Source organism: Bacillus rossius, chromosome 7, assembly GCF_032445375.1.
Source record: "Bacillus rossius redtenbacheri isolate Brsri chromosome 7, Brsri_v3, whole genome shotgun sequence".
NCBI classification, from domain to species: domain Eukaryota; kingdom Metazoa; phylum Arthropoda; class Insecta; order Phasmatodea; family Bacillidae; genus Bacillus; species Bacillus rossius.
Genome location: NC_086335.1, coordinates 22,438,281 through 22,457,384, shown reverse-complemented (window position 1 = coordinate 22,457,384; position 19,104 = coordinate 22,438,281). Strand labels below are relative to the sequence as shown.

The 19,104-nt window shown below is 38.4% G+C and overlaps 1 protein-coding gene across 11 annotated transcripts in view; it reads left to right on the top strand.

The window, feature by feature from the left end:
* The first annotated feature begins 3,231 nt into the window (after positions 1-3,231).
* The window catches only part of LOC134533730 (aladin-like), a 92,103-nt gene continuing 76,230 nt past the window's right edge, over positions 3,232-19,104 (top strand). Inside the window, exons 1-7 of one of the 11 annotated variants that reach the window (XM_063371334.1) lie at positions 3,232-3,326; positions 8,058-8,224; positions 10,055-10,170; positions 11,931-12,075; positions 13,391-13,596; positions 14,519-14,678; positions 16,494-16,666. In XM_063371334.1, coding sequence (XP_063227404.1) covers positions 8,105-8,224; positions 10,055-10,170; positions 11,931-12,075; positions 13,391-13,596; positions 14,519-14,678; positions 16,494-16,666 — 920 coding nt within the window. In that variant the 5' untranslated portion in view covers positions 3,232-3,326; positions 8,058-8,104. The other 10 variants (XM_063371326.1, XM_063371331.1, XM_063371330.1 and 7 more) reach the window with 10 other exon arrangements.

Genomic DNA, 19,104 nt, shown 5'->3' with positions numbered 1-19,104 from the left:
CCGGAGTGGGCCGCGTGGTTTGGGGGGGGGGGGGGGAAAGAGGCAGTACATTAGTGCAATGGGAAGCCAACCTACCTTCTTAACTATTTATTTATTTTTGTTGCAAGGTGAAGGATTATATAATACTAAAAATTATCGTAACATTATCTTTAAAGAAAATAAGAAAATGTTTACAGTTATGTAGGCATAACCAAGCTTTGAGAACAATATAAAACCATTCAGAGCTGACAAAATCGAAGACTGTGATGAATTTCTGAGTTTAAAAAAAGGTGGAAACGTCGTGTTAAAATAGATGGTAGAGGTAGTCCTAATTATTTGTGATATGATGGGGATAGTTACTGGGTTGTGTATAATTATGACCACAAAGATAGTTTTAAAACTGAGGAATAAATAGTTTTACTTCAAATTGAAAGAGAAAAAAAAAAACATTTGAAGAAAAGAGCAGCAAGTCTTAAAAATTCGTAAATATTAAGCTAGAATTAGGAAAAATTTTAAAATTTATAAAGACTTGCCGTCACCGCGATCTCGTGTTCGAGGTCGGGCGCAGGTCCTAGAGGGGTGGCTGCCTTTCGTAGCGATTTCTGTTCCGGGAGGGCGCCAGGCTAGCTCGGTGTCTAACCGTGTGGTGGTCGTGGGTTCGTTGCCCCAGCGTGTCCCGCTAGAACCGTCGGCGGTGATGGAGTTTGATTTCTGATTAGGTGGGGTTGTTTAGGTTAATTTACATACACTGTTCTGGTTGTTCTACGGGTCGCACGTCACGCACGGGAGGTGCGGGGTGGACGTTTTATTGCTCACGATTCACACTGGGTTATTACAATTGGCGCGCGTGTGATTACACTCCACACGTTATCTAAGAGGGACACCTGCGTGCCTCTACGTGTGTTTACTTAAGTCCTCACGCCAGTAGCAGTGGAGGGAGATTGTTTAATTAGCTTCGGCTAATCTCGTTAGCGGTGAATTGCGACGCGCGGGCCCACCTGTGTGGACCGCGGCTCGCTACTAAATTAAGAACACGATTAAAGTTTGTATGTTGCCGGTGCCTGTGCACTGGGCGAATTAACTAAAGTTCGGTGGTGGCGGGAGACGGCCCGTACCGTATAATGCACGGCCCCACGTAATGCTTTGTGTGGGTCGTGTTAAAATTTACGCGGCTGGGTTAGGTCCTACACCGGAAAAGGACCGGGCGCACACGGGGAGTATTTAAAAAGAGGTTTTGGTTGTGACTATAATTACCAGATGGAAGTTCGGTGAAACAAAGGAATGCTGGCTCCCCGTGGGACGTGCGTCCGTCCCGGTCCGCGAGTCGCGCTGTACTGACGCATGGCCCTGGCGCGAGGGGAGGGGTGAGCTCCCTGTCGCGCCAGAGTTTCTAAAGTTCCGTTATTCGTGAAAAATTACATTACTAATAAAAAACAAGTTGCTCTAAATTCATACAATAAAACTTAATGATTAACTTAATATCTATATATGTTTTAGAATTGACATTTAATAAGTTTGCATAAAATAAGTTTGAATGTTAGAGTCAAGCTGGAGACTGTCTGTTTCTTGAAAACTACTCCAGTGGCGAATGCTAATGCTAATTTGGGGTAGTTTGAATTACGTCACATGTTTCACCAATGAAGTTAGGTTGAAGGCCGCAAGGGTTGCACTCACAGCAAGCTACACGTGAGTGACCCGGGCACTCCTACGTCGCACTCTATTAATTAGGTTTTTTTTTTTTGTTTCTGCTTACTGTATTATTATGTGGGGGATTTTGTAGGCACGGGGATTGCGTTGCATGCGTAATTAAAAACGGTTCGCTATTCTCTACCTTGGGCTGCGGTCCGCTCACTTGACTCAGGTGGGCCATGGCTAGGGGTGTTTTCCGTTAGCGGAGCCGAGTACTGGCGGGTGCAGGTCGGGCTTTGGGGTGGCCTTCGGCCGTACGATGTCAGACTTTAATAAAATTTGTTTAAAAAAAAAAACAATCTGCGGTTTTGGATTATGATGTCATTGCCAAAATCTTGAAAATCAGATATTATCAGAAAAATTTAGAAAATTTTTAAAATTTCTAAAAAAATATTTCAATACAATTTTATAAAAGAATTAAGAAACTTACGTCATGGTGACTTCGGTTCGAACCAGGCGAAAGCAAAAATAATGACGGATACTTCCTTCTACGGAAGCCACCGACAGACCAACCACCCACATATTATTTTTTTTTCCTAGCCTTAGTTAATCTAAGTGTTTTTGTGTTTCTGAAGGGGGGAGGGGGGGTTCCTGGTTAGGGGAGGACCTAAGTGCATATCAGGCCAAAGCTTATACACTCTACCATGCGGGGTTTTAACCATTAAGAATAGGGGCGCGTGTATCGTTTGCTAAAGATTCAACCATGCAAAAGTTGGGTGCTTGGGCCTTGTGGCTGGCATTATTTTGTTGGGAACACTTGGGTTGTTTTTACCAGGGGCGCTAGCGCCCCCAGGGATGGGCGCCTTTCCTCGTTAGCCCAGCCCAGCTGCCCAGGCAGCCACCTGTAAAAAATAAATGGGCTGCTGTGAATATTCCCTTGCCCTAGTGGCGGAGCCGCAGCTTGGCCAGCGGTATAGCATCGGTTCTAGCAATATTCACAGCAGCAGAAGGTGGCAGGCCAAGCCCTGCAAGTGGGTAAATCCACTGGCCGCTGCCCCCGGAAGGCTGTCGAGGGAAAGGGGCAATAGTGGCCGACAGGCTGACTAGGGACAGAGGCAGCGGCGGCCAAAAGGCTGCTGAAGGGTAGGGGATAGCAGTGGCCACTAGGATTTGGAGTGGTAGGAGCAGCGGCGGCTGAAATGTTGCTTAAATAAAGGGGCAGCTGTGGCCGAAATGCTCCCGAATGTTAGGGGCAGTGGTAACTAGAATTTTATCGTGGCGTAGGGGCAGCATCACCCAGAATGCTGCCGTGAGGCGTGGTTTGCAGCAACCAAATGACTGCCATGCCGACTAGCTGCCAAGGGACAGAGGCAGCAGTGGCTGACAGGCATGGGTACAGATTAAGCATTTACGAAGCACCCAAAAGACTGAAAAAATTAAATTCTCCGTTTTGGTTCAATAATTGAAATGGAATTAGGAAAAATATCATTTTAATATGTAACTCTCATTTAACAAAAGGTTAATTATGGGTTTAATTAGTACTAGCGCTTTTAGTTTGCAGGGCACTAAGCTGACTGTGAATGACCTATGGCAATCCTGGTCTGCAATTTCCTTACAATGTATTCTATGGTTGTGTGGTTGCGCGGGCTTGAGATTTGTTTTGATTTTGATATTATTTTCGATAAACTTTTTAATGCCGACTAAACATTAATTACCTTGTGAGTAGCATTATGCTGTCTTTCTTTTTTTGTTGAGATTTGTACTTGATTGTGCCGTGTAAAAGTCATTCTGATTAAGTGGCACATAAAAACTTTATGGTTATGTTGTACGAAGTAATGGTCTTTCATATACTTAAGTGACTGAGAAATTAGAAAATAGATGAGCTACATCTAAAATACTTTAATTTTAAGGTAACTAACATAAACTAATAGACTATTCTCGCGATTTGACTAAAGTTTTTCTCACATACCCACACGAGAAATCAAATAAATGGCAGCAGCAGTGTCAATGCACGGTATTGTAGTGCAAGATATAAACAGTGATTCGTCAGAATCCAGTTGTAATTTTTCAATGCTGTTTTCAGAATAAATACAGGAACTTTCGGTTTTCGATAAAATGTATGTTTGTAATTTTATTATTAATTTCCGTAAGATCCGCCAAGTAAAATTTATCATCAATACAACATTTATAGTAATAGATATGGTAAAAGTTTCGTATCGCGTAGCCAAACCTATCCCTTGATCCTAATGGCGTGATTCTGAGTACATTGATCCTTTAGTATATGCTACATAGAAAAGTCCTGGATACAACAAAAACTTTGCTGTAACAATAAACTAACTATTTTTGTATTATCAGATAAAATAAAAATCCGAAAAGGAATTTTTTTTCCTTCGTAACATTAATGTATGGTAATATTTTTGTTATGTCCAGGATATTTTTACTTTATAAATTATAACACCAAGCTTCATGTACAACAGGATCAATCATACAGGTTCATGCCATCAGAATCAATGGATAAACTTGGATGCATGATATGGAACAAATACTGATATCTTCTTTTGTACGTTTTTATCCGCTACAAAAGTTGCTTGTGCGAGCTGTGAACTTTGGTAACCTTCGGTGCACTTTGGAACTGTTGGGGCGGTAAATATTTACAATCGCGGTAGATGCCAAAAAAAATGCTAAAAATCTGAAAATACTTTTATTCTGTGCCCTTTCACTTCCTCTTTTGAAAACAACCGGCGGAGGTAAGAAATTCCAAATACTTTAGGAGATATCGAATTTTTTAATTTCATCATATGTAGAGTCGCGGTATATGCCAAAAAAAAATGCTAAACATCTGAAAATACCTTTCTCATATGCTCTTCAACTTCCTCTTTTCATTAAAAGCGGCGGAGATAAGAAATTCCAAATACTTTAGATATCGAATTTTTAAATTTCAGCACAAAACCAGCGCATTCCTGTGGCGTGCGTGTACCATTGTTTCTTGTTTACGTACGAGAACGAGTATCTATTTTTTTATTGGATAATGATGTCACGTGATTGTTCGTGATAGGCCAGAATTCAAATGAACTAATACGTGATTATTTAGTTCAATTATTGTTTAAAACGGTGTTTAATTACCGCCTCCAACTTACGTGAGTTTTTAACGTTTCTAATTTTAAAGTCTTATTTGTTATTTTGATATTGTTGCGCAAGTAATAAGTAACAAAAAAAAATTACGTGAGTTGTTACTGTACATCCTTTGTTACGGGTTTGTTAGGTAAGGTCAGTTACATTATAAATAATTTAAAACTAAAGAATAATTAAAATTAATTCACATTATTTTTAATATCACCTTAGTTTTAAAGTATTTATAATGTAACTGACCTGACCTAATCGACCATTTTAGTTTACTGTTCACCCTCTGTCCGGGTTTGTTTGGTCAGGTCAGTTACATTATAAATATTTTAAAACTAAACAGCCATTAAAATTAATTCACAAAATAATTTTTAATGTCGGCTTAGTTTGAAAGTATTAATAATGTAACTGACCTGACCTAATCAACCATTTTATTAATTACGCATTCACGATTCACGTATTCACGAACACGGCAAAATAACAAAAATGGCGCCGCTCGAATGGTTCCACAGGTCTTGTATTGCAAAATTAAAAAATTCGATATCTCCTAAAGTATTTGGAATTTCTTATCTCCGCCGCTTTTAATGAAAAGAGGAAGTTGAAGAGCATATGATAAAGGTATTTTAGGATTTTTTACATTTTTTTTGGCATCTACCGCGACTCTACATATCATGAAATTAAAAAATTCGATATCTCCTAAAGTATTTGGAATTTCTTATCTCCGCCGGTTGATTTGAAAAGAGGAAGTGAAAGTGCATAGAATAAAAGTATTTTCGGATTTTTGGCATTATTTTTGGCATCTACCGCGATTGTAAATATTTACCTTTTACAGCATTTTGAATGTAGCTATACGACTTAATCAACTGTCCATAATATTTTTAAGTATTTTTATTGGAGCTAACCTAATCTAATTGACTATACTCACGATGTAACAAATTTTTACTATTTATACCGAACATACACAAACACCACCTTGGAATGGAATCTTGTGAATGTTAGGTTTACTGTAAGAATGTTAAAAAAATGATTATGGCTGCATCAATGCACAGGTATTGTAATGTAAGCTATAAATGGTGATTTCTCAGAAACCATCAGGAATATAAAGATTCTGTTCTCGAGGTAAATACAGGAACGTCTATTTTTGAAAAAAGTATTTTTGGAATTTTATTATTAATTTTTGGAAAAGCAGCTACATATACAGTTGAGTATATGCAGTAGACATCCTGTGTGCCCAGTGGTCCTGCATCAGCGAGGAATGTTTTTGTACTGTAGCCGACTAAGAAAACTTAAGTTAAAAACCTATAATTTTTAGCTAAGGTCAAAATATTTTGTATTTTTATAGTACACTGCTTGACGCAGCCCATGATAATTTGAGAGCATTCGGTGCGGTTTGGGATCACTTATTACTGTGCTATAATTTTTATATATGTACATAGTATAAGCCTTTAAAGTGTACAGAAATAATTTAGTTTTGGTCTGTATTTGTGTTGAAATGTATATCCTTATGTTTTCACTAAACAATATTTACTGCTGAAAACCATCTGACAGATTTTTTTGCTCTACAAGCTAGTGTTTAGCGATAGTGGGAAATACAGCCCAAATATTAGTAAATTTCGATAATCGGGCATCTGCAAAGTGAACACGTCAGAATATCAGTAGTAGGTATACTGTAATAATACTGAAATGTATTTAGTTTTATATGTTGTAAACTTGAATCCAGCCATTCTGGTATGATTTGTGACACCACGTGTTCATTTCTTGTCACAATTGAACTTTTTTTTTTTTTACTTTACAGCATTTTTTTCAGTATCATCTTTTTCCCATAAAGGCTGTATTTATAGTTTACTCATGTAAAAAAAAAATTATCACAAAAAACATTAGAATGGTGAGAATTCTAGTTTACTAAGCTACATGTTACCAAATTAATAATATTTATGTATCACTTTGCATACTACAATCACTACCATTCTAGTCTTTCATGATACACAATATTTTCTAGTTGAAACAACTTTTTGTTTACAGTTTTATCCAGCCAAGATCTTTAGTTTAGCACTGTTGCTCTGTAAAAATATAACGGTAGGCCTACAATTGCGGTTCCCATGGGTCAACCAATTGTTCATTCAAAACATTCTCACGTACATCAATTCTACCCTGTTCCACGGTATTGGTAATACTTATGTTTTCTCGTCTGTCGTCTGGCATGTAATTGTAACACACACTCTAACTCATTTATATGACCATCTACTGAAGTTACTATGTTATCTAATTTTTCCTCTGTTGCATGGTGCTTTCTAGCCAGTTTCCTGTAATTTTTCATCAAAATAACCATCAAATACATTCATTATTTCACGTATTTCACACTATGTGGCTTATTTACACATTTTGTCGTGCTTAACTAAAACGTTTTTTACTTCTTCCCTTACTGTAGGAATAGCATTTTCTACTGCACTAATTCTTGTTACTAACATCTGAAAATTCTGTTTTATACATATAATTCTGTGTTTGCATCAGGTCATTTCACAACTGTTCAGTAAATTTACCGAGTGAAGTGTTTAAAATTTATACTATTTTATCTAGTTTCTCCGGGTTCTCATTTTTTCCTCTTCCCGTTTTTCTTCGGTCTCCTTTATTTCCTTTCACTTTTTTCTTCAGCCTCCCTTTCTTTCCTTTTGTGTTTTTCTTTGGATCCCCTTTCTTAATCCTTTCTTCCTTTTCTCCATGTTTCTCCAGTTTGGCCTTACTTACTGCTAATCTGATATGACTTTTACAAAATATTAGCAATTGAGCTGCTGTGCCCTTTGCATTCGCTCTGCTCTTGCTTCAAGAAGCAGAGTGGCACAGATTTTGGACATTAGGGGAATAGTAAACTTTCAAAGAAACAAAATTTTTATTATTAAAATCAGGAATAGGCCTAGTGGATGTTTTTTTTGTAGAAATTTTATAGTTATTTTTTTACAGAAAATTTAGTAAAACTAACAAAAATAGATGAATAACAATTGATCTAGGTTGTAATTACTTAAAATGTGAGATAGTGCTTATTTATGAAAGTCTTGAGTTATCGGGAGTCTAGCATGACTGTAGTGTCAGTGAAGATGACTACATAAATGGCTAACCCTCCACAATTCACTAAATGTGTCTTCTTAGCAACTGAAGAGTGCAGACCTTCTTAAATGTAATTTTTTTATTCCTCTCGTGGAGAAGCAAATCATATCATGTTAGTAAAATCTTTATTAAGTTAAATATGCTAGTCAATTCAAATGATATTGTTTGCTAAAACCTGCATAACTTAAATGTTTGTAATGGGGGGGTGACTGGCAGGTTTTGGACAGGTACAGACCAGAGCCGACCGAAGGCGGGCTAGTGTCGGCGGTGAAGGATGTACTCCTTGGGCGGCTTCCCGCCGCTGCCCCCGGAGGGAGAGATCCCTGTCCAGTACGTGCACGGCCGTGTCCACTCGGTGGCCGTGGAACACGCGGACGCCTGCGCCGTCACGGAGGCACGCTTGCGCCTGTGGCTCTTTGGTTTCTCAACACCTGAACCAAACACTTGTTTTGCAACACTGACAATTTTATGTGGAAATTATCCTTAGAAAAAAGAAATACGATACTTATTTTTAATTGATGTTTTATGTGGTTATTCTTGACTTCCATATATTTAGTATTTTGGGGGGAAAAATCTTGTAATCGTGGGCAGAATATACATGCAGTAATGTCTATTAGAATCTTTTGCAATTTTAGGTATTGCAAAAATGGTGTTTTGGGGAAAGAGAAATATTAATTTGTTAAAAAGTTTTATTCGAACGATTCAAAATTTCAGCTCATATTCTCAATGAAAAAAAAAATTGGTTGTCTGTAAAGTCGGTTTACGGACGATAGTTTAACGTGACAACATCATAACAAAACTTTGATGAAATGATTGATCCAGAAGAAAAGGAAATATCATATTCGGCCTGAGACTGAGCCGTAATAGGTTTTTGCAACCAAACCATTTAGGCATTAAAAATATTATATTCTTTGAGGAAGAATTTTTTTTTTAATTTTTTTCAATCTTTTGCACGATAAAATCTACCTCTGCATACTTTTATGAATAAAATTGAATCATTTTTATTGAATTATCACTATTTTGTATGGATACAAAGGAGTGAAATGAAATGTGCAATTGAATTAATAAATTTACTTTTATTTGCATTCATTAATTCAAATATATTTATTACTTTTGAAATGTTGTGTGCGCCATATTTATTTTTACAAGTACAAAAAAAAATTTTGCAGCTGCCAGGTTTCGAATCGACAACCTTTAGATTAAGAGTTAGGTACGCTAACCACATGCCCACGAGGCCATACTAAGGTAATGCAGTTTCAAATGTTATATATATATATATATATATATATATATATATATATATATATATATATATATATTTATATAAACTTTGTTCACGGTAGGGGTATAATATTAACACGATTTTATAACAAATACGCATCCCAAATACACCAAACTTATTTATAATGTGTTAGAATACTTTTTAAAACATTGTGCAAAAGATCCCGGGTGTAATTTGAATTATTATGTGTAGTAACTGTAAAACACCATTGTTGGTTCAAAACGTATTTGAATTTTCAACATTACTTTTAAATAACCGTACCGATTGTGCTGAAAATCTGTGGACGATCGTTAAATTACATAATATTAATAATTCAAACGACGAAAATATGATTGAAAAGTCAAATCGATGGTTGTTCCAATCGAGTGGAAGAGAGATGCCACGCATGCGTACAATGAGCATGAAGAGAGATGCCACGCATGCGTACAATGAGCAAACAGAACACATCCGTAGTGGGACATCCGTAGTGGGACACTTTTTCGTGCTTGCAGCCGGCGTTCATCGATTTATTAGACGTCACGTCAAAATTAATTTTTGTGATCGATTTAAAGCATAATGTAATATTTATATAGATTCAAACTGCTAAATTCTATTTAATCTAAACAATTTTTGGTAACATCACTTCTGTTCTTGATGAAATGGTTTATTTACTTCTGTTTTGTACATTTACCTTTATCAAAGTTGTTAACAAACTATCAAAATAATCTACTTTTCTGGTAGGATTTCGCGTTCAGGAATGTACACAGAATTTAATTTGGGGGAGGGGGGGGGAATAGATCCACTTGCCTGCTGTTTGCTATCAAATTCTTTCCTTCTGTTGGCCCCCTCCCCTACATGGTGTAGGTTGTTAAACTACGGTAAGCTACAAGGAGGTAATAGGTGAAGCAGTAAGTGTACAATTGTCGGCGCCCCGCTGATTGTGAGCACCGTGTGTGTGTGCAGCCGCTGCTGAAGGTGGCCATCACCCGGGAGCTGCTCCACGCGTCCCTGCGTGAGGCTGTGGGGCCCGTCTTCGCCCCCACCTCGGAGACAGTGCTCAAGAGAGTCATCTCTACCTGGTGAGTGTAGCCCCCGCTGGAGTTATGCTTGCTGCGGAAGCAAATCATTTATTTATTTGTAACAATGAGTACCAGAACTATGCTGTAAGGTGTTGGCGTAAAGGTGGGGGGTGATAAAGATTTTTTTTTGTAAATCTTATGAAGGCAGTGGTAACATTTCTGTTTATGATAATTTTGATATTTAAGGGAGGATAATATAAGTTTTCTTTGATAATCACTTCAACCGCTTGGGTTACTATACATTGAGATAAATTGGAAAAACAAAGATCTAATACTTTTTTTTTAAATAACTTAATTATGTGGTACTGTATTAGTTCAAGACTTGATGTGAAGTTAAGTAAAGGGTGGACACCAGACTGTAAAGATCAGGAAACCTTGAATTAGGACCTGTTTTCACTCACATTTTCAATAAAAGTCTGTCTTCTGGAATCAGTCCCATATTATGGAAACAAGCTGTTGCAGTGTCAATATTTAAAAAAAAGTGTGACAAATAATTAGTTACAAACTGTAAACCAATCTCATTTTATGTGGTTTTCCTAAAGTTTTTTTTTTTTTTTTTTACAAAAATCATACATAAACATATTACTTTTCAGTTTTCATACATCCAATTTAATATCGGACCATCAAATGGTTTCGTACTAGGTAAAACTATTCAAATTTATTTGCTTTTATTAACTATAGTACGTATGGTGAAATTTTATATCATAAGCTGGTGTATTCTATATATATTGACTTAACTTAGGTAAAGCATTTGATACATGCAATCATTCTCTGATTGTAGATAAGTTAACTAGTTGTGGTTTGAATGCTTATTTTCACTAATTGGTTTTGTAGCTATCTAAATGAAAGCTCCTTCGCTGTTCGAATTGGAAATACCTTCTACTTTCAATGCACCATCAGGACTGGTTTAAGGTGGAACCCTATCATCTTTTTTGTTCGTAATTTTTATAAATGACACAGTTGATGTTGTCAAGCATACCAGAGCTCTCCTCTATGCTGATGATCTAAAAATATATACTACCATTAGAACACCAAGAGATTGCATATTGATGCAAGAAGATATAAATAATGTAACTAAATGGTGTCAAACTAATGGTATGAAACTAAATGTAAATAAGATTATAAAGTTATAACATATTCTCGGAAGTCTTCTCCCCCTGCCGACACACAGTTGCAGCTCTGGCACATAGGCCGGTTCCTCTTGGGACCAGGGGCAGCTATAGGACGACTTTTCGGGAGAGAGTATCGTACAAAGAAAGGACGCAGTTGCAAAATATCAAATGCGATAACTCGGAAATTGGCCTTGGGACGTCTACACATTCACTGTCTCAATACTAAAACTTTATAGGTTCGAACAACTTGTGATGAAAGGAAGTTTTATCACGTGAATTATAGTAATGAAAGTAAACATAAGTATAACACCTAAAATAAGTAAAGAATGAAACTACGAGCTCGGGAGACGCACAGGTGTTGTTGCACGAAGAGATGTGGACTGAAGTAATTTGCAACTACAGTTCGATTGAAACGAGTCGCGATAATAACCAACGTCCACTCACCACCACCATGTCGATCATCAGTACTGTCCTCTTCCTGTGCGCAGGTGCACCAACCTACTTCCTGGCCACTCCAGAGTGACCCTGCAGGACGGGAAGTTCAAAATGTTCAAAGTCTATAAACTACACTGAACATGCTCCAAATATATACGCAGGAAGTCGGAACAGGTGTCGTGTGTGCTGAGGATGGCCGGGGCTGTGTCGCAGGTGGGAGCAGGGGCTGCAGGAGGCCCTGGAGCTGGCCGCCTCACTGGAGGGGGAGGCCCCCGCGCTGGGCTGGCTGGCCCGCGGCCTGCTTAAGGTCGGCAGAGCTGTCTCCCGGGTGCGCGGGGCCCTGCACCCCCACCTGCTGGTACCGTTTCAACGCTTCACTTCCTCCGAGTACAGACGAGACCAGTTTCATTTTTTAAAACAGGAGAGATTTTATTTTAATGAAACCTATTTAATAAAAATGGGTGCGTGTACTTAGGTATGCACATGAGAAGTTATACTTATTTGGCATCATTAAAAAAATAATTTTTCATTGCATGCAAATAATTCTCCATGGTAGCGTTTGTCTCCACGGTAGCGTTAAACGTTTAACGCAACCTTGTTGGAAGTCGCATTAGAAGTATAACTTCAAAAAAGATTGCATATTACTGGACAAATATGATTGATACTTCAGTGTTTCATTGCACAAATCTTTCTAAAACTGTGTCATTTGGACTGATACATGCTGCACTGTTTTAATATAATGATTTGTTATAAGCATGTCTTAACTTTTCGTGTTGAAAGGACTTAATTCTCTACGTTAACTTTAATTTTCTCTGGTGTAAATTCTCAAGTGTTGAGAACAATGGTTCTTTGTAATGTACTGCACTGCATGTAAATCCATACAAGTTGTTCTCTTAACTATTCACAAATACGATGGGTTCGAATTTGAATCTCTGTGTTGTGATTGTGTTGTTCGCATTATGTATCTGTTTTAGTATCATTAGGGTTTAACTTTTTGTTGCTGGTGTTGTGCAAGGTCGTTCTGTGTCTCTATTTGCTGTTCTTGTTGCAACTGTCACGTCCTCGTCAGCTTTCTGTGTCCCGTCTGCGTTGTAATGTTTTTTTCCTGACTAATTCCTTCCATAGTATTTTCTGTGCCGTCTATGTTTTTTTTAACGTTTTACATCACCTGCTTTTGGCTTGTTTTTCTGTGTGACTGCATATTAATCTTATTTGTCAATTATTGAGGTTTCTTATGATGTACAGTGTAACCAGCAATGATGTATGTCCGAAAACATGTCTTATATATTCGTGAATAGTTATAAATATACAAATAAAATACGTGCAGGTACAGAGTAGATATGACTTTGGGCAGGGGCTCAACAATGGGGGGGGGGAGGGGGGTATTTTGCCCCCCCCCCCCTTCTGAAACCTTGTAGTGGGGGCAAACAGGGGGCAAAGAAAGTGCTGTGTAATCAATTTTTAGATAATAAAACTGCTTAAATAGCAGCACCATTTTCCACCTTGAAATACAAATTTTCCCGGGGGAGGACCCCCGGCCCCCTTGCTTCAAGCTTCAATAGGGGGGATCGATGATTCTTTATAAATAGGTATACTGCCCCCCTGACTCTGGGTGATGGTGCAGCTGTGTAAAGTGAGTGACGGAGCGAGGCTCGGGGGTGGCGCCGGGGCAGGTGGCGGGCGAGGGCCTGGCGGCGACGGTGTCTGAGACCCGGGACTGGGTCTGTGGGCCGGTGCGCGGCCTGGCGTGGCACCCGCACTGCACCAAGCTGGCCGTGGCGACCGTGGACGACGCCGTCCGCATCTACTCGTCCGACCTGTCCTTCGTGCCCGTGCTCAAGCTCAGGACGCAGCGCTCCGTGTCCTGCATGCAGTGGCGGTGAGTCGCACCTGACACCGGACACGCTGCATTCCAACACTTCTTTAACCTGTACGTCAAGCACTCATTGCGCAGTTTATGGTACAATTGGTGTAGCTAATTCCATTTATCGAATACAGGCGAGAACGATGACATGTTATGCTAGAATGGCAGTTCTTTTTTTTTGTATTTTGTAGATGTCTTCTGCATTTATAAAGTAGTAAATTTTTTCGGATAGGAAGCATTTTGGATTGATAAATTTACATGTAGCATTTTTGTTCAAGGTGACATGGCTTATGTATTTAAAATACCAATCGTATGGTCAATATTGAACCTATTTATTGCAGAATTTAATTTGCATCTATAAATTGTACAGGAATTAGGATTTAAAATTTTTTAAAAACACAACTAATTCTTAAGTACTTAATCGTAAGCCTACTTGAAAGGTCCTACTAATAGTACAATGTTTGGAATTAGTGGCTATTGAAATTGGTTTATAATTGTTCATATATATCACCTTAGGTACATCATGTTCTATTAAAAACTGAATATCGCAGGTTTTTTTTTATAGTTGTACTTAGGATTTTAATTTAATTTAAAAATTGTTCATAAGTCAAATCTTTTCCATGATTAGCATTCTAACATTTAGCCGAACTAAATTAAAAGAGAATTTATTGTAGAAAGAATATTTTAAATTTATAATTAAATGTGTGTGGTTATTTCGTGACTTAATTAAAATTTCTGTGACTTTAATTAATTTGACAGTAATCAGGTGTGGCATTATTTAAATCAATTTACTTAAATTCGGCAATCATATGTATTTTTACTTTATATATATATAAAAAATACAGCCTTCTACTTATTTGTAATTTTTAAACATCAACTCTAGCGTTAAAGCAGTATTAAGCTGCACTCAAGTAGTGCCGCCACCACTGTCTCCCAGGCCGTTCTCTGCGTCGGAGCTTGCTGTGGGCTGCGAGAGGGGGGTGTATGTGTGGAGCCTCGACCCCACCTCCGTGGCCACCCGCCCGTCCGCAAGCTGCGCCACGTTCCTGCGTCACCCTGACAGCTGTCCCGTCACCGGTCTGGCCTGGAGTCCGCAGGTGTGTGTCGGGGAGAAGGTCACTTGTTTTATACATACTTCCAGAGTACCTAAGTATAAAAGTGCAACATGTTTTCATTCCAAATTTACGATATATCGTGTCGCACCTCCACAGTCGCGATAGAAATCTCAATTCCCCATCCTCACAGGAAGCAATGGTCAAATACTAGGGATAAGTTTATGGGGTAAATTGCGATGAAGAGTAAAAACACTGAAAAGCATGTCTGTCAATACACCCTATAACACCATAATGCAAGTTAATACACCATATAGAACCAAATTGATAGTTAAATCATGAAATGAAGCAGCATGTAACCAAAACTGATTTCAAATCGAAAAAATAAGTGTTTATTTAATGTTTGAAACACAGCAAAACCCCTATTTTACAATTTTCAATGAGTGCAAAGAAAAAAATTGTAAATTGAGGGAAAACTCCTAAAACTCATCTAATATATATGTACTTGAGTTCCTGTTTGTATTTCTTCTTTAACAAATACTTTAACTTAACATTAAAGAAAAATTTATGTATACTAGGCTACTAATACTCAATTAATGCCCAAAATACATCACTTAAACAAAAACTGAAAATTTAAATTTATTGAATAAATTAATTCTTACTTGTGTTATAAGATTCAATAAAAACATAAATTTGTATAGATTTCAAATAAACTGGCAACAAAAACCATCAAAATGCAAGACGGAACTAACGTAGCTTACCGATAACTATCCTCTTAGTACACAATAACTACGAATGAGTGCGAGCTATCAAATATGCTAGTTTACTCAGCACGATATAAGAGTGCGTGCTGAATGCAATTAGTGAGCTATTGATATCAGTACTCAACTACATGTTCGCATGCTATACAGGCATCAACGTTACCAAATATGATGCCAACCAGCACTGGCTACATTTTCATACGTGCTGCATTGTTGATGGAAAATTCAATAGCAAATGATTCTGAAGGAGAATTTGCACATCGGGCATCTTGATTTTCCTGTTAATTAAATAAGTAAACAGTAATTTCCTAATGAATAATTGATTTCAACAATTTAAAAAAAGTTTTATAAGGGAAACAAAGTTTTTGAGCTACTTCAACATGAGAAATAAGAACCATTGTACATTTAATGGAGAAAATGACTGGAACTGAAACATTTAATTGTATTTGATAGGAAATCGTATTTTGCGAGAACATCTTAAACAAGTTTTACATAAATAAAAAGCAGTTTTTACTTTGTATATGAGACAAGAATAGTGGGAAGAAAGTAATTTCAGTGACGTAAGTTGAGGAAAAGTATTGCATTACATTTAATGACATGTAAATGGGACCTAAAGAAAATGTTAATTGCAGGAAAGTGTAAATTTAGAGAACGCAAATATGGAGTTTCTGAATTTCTGTACGAAGTTAGTACCAAGAAAAATTAATACAATTGTTTGTTCATGCAACTCTTATTTCATCACTTTTGAACTAAAAATTCTCCATTTAATTTTTATTGTTCTGAATGTGTTTTAACAATTAGGAAAATTTTATTCCTACAAAATTTGTACATGGTATTGTTCGTACATGTGTGGACTATTTTTCTATGTAATCCACGGCAAGTGTACTTCTTGAGTCGGGGAACAAGGTCCTTGATCACTTTTTTCGTTAAATTCTCCCGCCGCGGTATGCAACCAGCTTGACAAGTCTTCCTGAACTTCCTCGTGTGTGTTGAAGTTTCTCCCGGCCGAGTGTTGCTTCAGGTGAAGGAAGAGATGGAAGTCAGGGCTATGAGCCGGAGGCCAAGGACGTCCCACGTCCCCAGTGTTGTGCTCTCGCAGGGAGACGTGCTGCTGACGTGCTCCCCGGCCAGCACCACCATGTTCGCCTGGGACGTGGAGCGACGGCAGTTCTCCGCGGTTCGACGGCGCGTAGGCGGAGGAGGGGTGTGCCTCGTCTCGTGGTCCCCCGACTCCTGCCGCGTCTTCTCCGCCAGCACCAGCGTCGTGTTCAGGTGATGCCCCTGCCTGCCGTTGCCATCCGGGTTCCGTTACCAGCAGGGCATCAGCACAAAACAACGTAGATATTAGTGTTGAGCTGGTTGGTTTTCTGTCATGCTTCATTCTTACGTCATCAGTTCTCTTAGTATCTAGACCTCGATGTCAATGAGTCATAATGCCCTAATTCATTACTTCAATGCATGTTTTTAATTTATCGTGATTTGGTTGGTGGAATTTTTGTGAACCATAATGAAGTACAGATAAAATAATTCATAGTGAATGAAAAAAGTGGTATAATTGTTAATTAAAGAAAGAAAAATTGCATTTAGCATTCTTTACTTGAAAATCTTTACTTAGTAAATATCATGTGTCAGGATTGATGATGATGATGATGATGATGATGATGATGATGATAAGCCTCGTGTAATCCTGATAGTGGTGACCTCGGATAATGATGCAGTGGGGGAAGCCACTATGCACATTAAATTGTCATTGCAGGGTTGATTCTGTTGTGTTCTTTACTTATCAGTAGGCTAGTGCGAATATTTCACATTTCAAAAATTTTACAATATAGTTTGAAATACAGTAGAATCCCGCCGATGCGAACCCCCCTCTGATGCGTCCATTCCGTTAATACGACCGTTTTTTGCGAAACCGTGAAAAATTTGAGCAGAGAAAATTGAAAATTTGAGTAAAATCGGCTGAAAAACAAGTCTGTTACACTTTGTTGGGCGCTGTGTGTTCACATTTATCTTGGCGAGCGTTGTACTGTAAACAGGCAGGCATACAAAAGACAGCTAAAAATAGATACCACCCCTCTAGACTGTCCATGCTAGCCAATACCAGTAAACTGCGCGCATCACCTGATAGCATCTACGCGCGTGTCTATTGCCGTCCCGGTCCCGTGCCTTTGTCTTGCAACTGGTTAGTGTGATGTGATCTTGCCAGCTGCATCTCAGGTGTCACTGGCCACACAAAGCTGTGTTCACTGTGTTGACATCGCCAGGTGTTTGGTTCTCGGCTATTTTTCTATAACATCGCTGACTTCGCACATGTGCAGCTAAACAAAAAAAAATTGCGTGGAATTATGCTATACACCTCGGACTTGCATACCCCGAACAATGGGTTCCAATAAATACTCACGCTAAGTGAACTTGCGTCACGCAAGTTCGGCTATGCTAGCCGGCTGGTGGTTATTTTCGTTCAAAACGTGGCGAAGGAACTTGTGTGGATCAGGTAGAAAACATTTGGCTATAAACGAAAGATATAAGAACAATGCTATCCTGAAATGCTGTGACATGTTTTTGGAGTAGATAATCACAGTGACAGACCGACAGGATACACTCCCGACCTTGCTGTCAGCGATGTTTATTTTGACAGCTCAAGCAATTATCTTTTCCACGGCCCTTTACAGCGTAAAAAAAGGGGGGGGGGGGGGAAAAAACCATGTTGGAATGCAGACGGAAAAGTAACTATGCAGTAAAATAAATATATTTACGGCCCTGCTAAATTTTTCTATTCAATAAAATTTGAGGTATTAGTGATTTTTCAGCAGAAACTGCTTTGTGACTAATAAACAAATTGTATCAAAAAAACTTACAAAGTATTTATTAACGGCGAAGGACAGTCGTATAAGCCCATAAAAATATTTATTTTACCAAGAATGGACTATACAACCTGGCTTTTGCCGCACGCAGTGTGGGAGGGGAGGAGGATGCTGACAGTTTCTCACGCAGAAGGTAAGCTACTACAGTGGCTTTTCTTGCGGGCGGGTAAGATAACATGACAGCTGAGAGCTTTTCGTGCGATAGTGGATGCGCTGAGCTCGGCTAGACACTGCCCGAGCGGCATTTACATGATGTATCCGACGACGCGGTGACACCCCAAATTCTCTATTGCGACCATTCCGTTTATAAGTCCGTTTTTCTGGAAACCGTGAGGGGTCGCATCAGCGGGATTCTACTGTATTGAATATTTGTTTCAATAGTGAAGGTGTTGCTGTTTATTTCGTCTTTTTTTTATTTATATAACTGAGGGTAAGATTTATTTATTTTAAAATTTTAATTCATAATACATATCCAGTATTGATAAAGTTATTGTAATGTAAATATTTATGAAATATTTACATTATATCAGTCATTGTTTGCGCCGCACAGCATCATGAAGGAATACCTGGTACATGTACTCCTTTGTGATGGTTTGGCTTTGTGGTGCATATTCATGATGCACCACACCACGGGAGTCAAAGAAAATAGTCAACATGACCTTGATGTTGCTGCGGATCTGCCGTGCTTTTTTGGTCTCTGGAATGACGAATGTTGCCACTGTGACGACTGCATCTTGGTTTTTGGGACGTACCCATAAATCCATGTTTCATCGCTTGTGATCACGGTGTTCAGAAATTTAGGTTCACTGTTTTCATTGTCCAACGTGTCTTGTGTGTTGTCCAGAT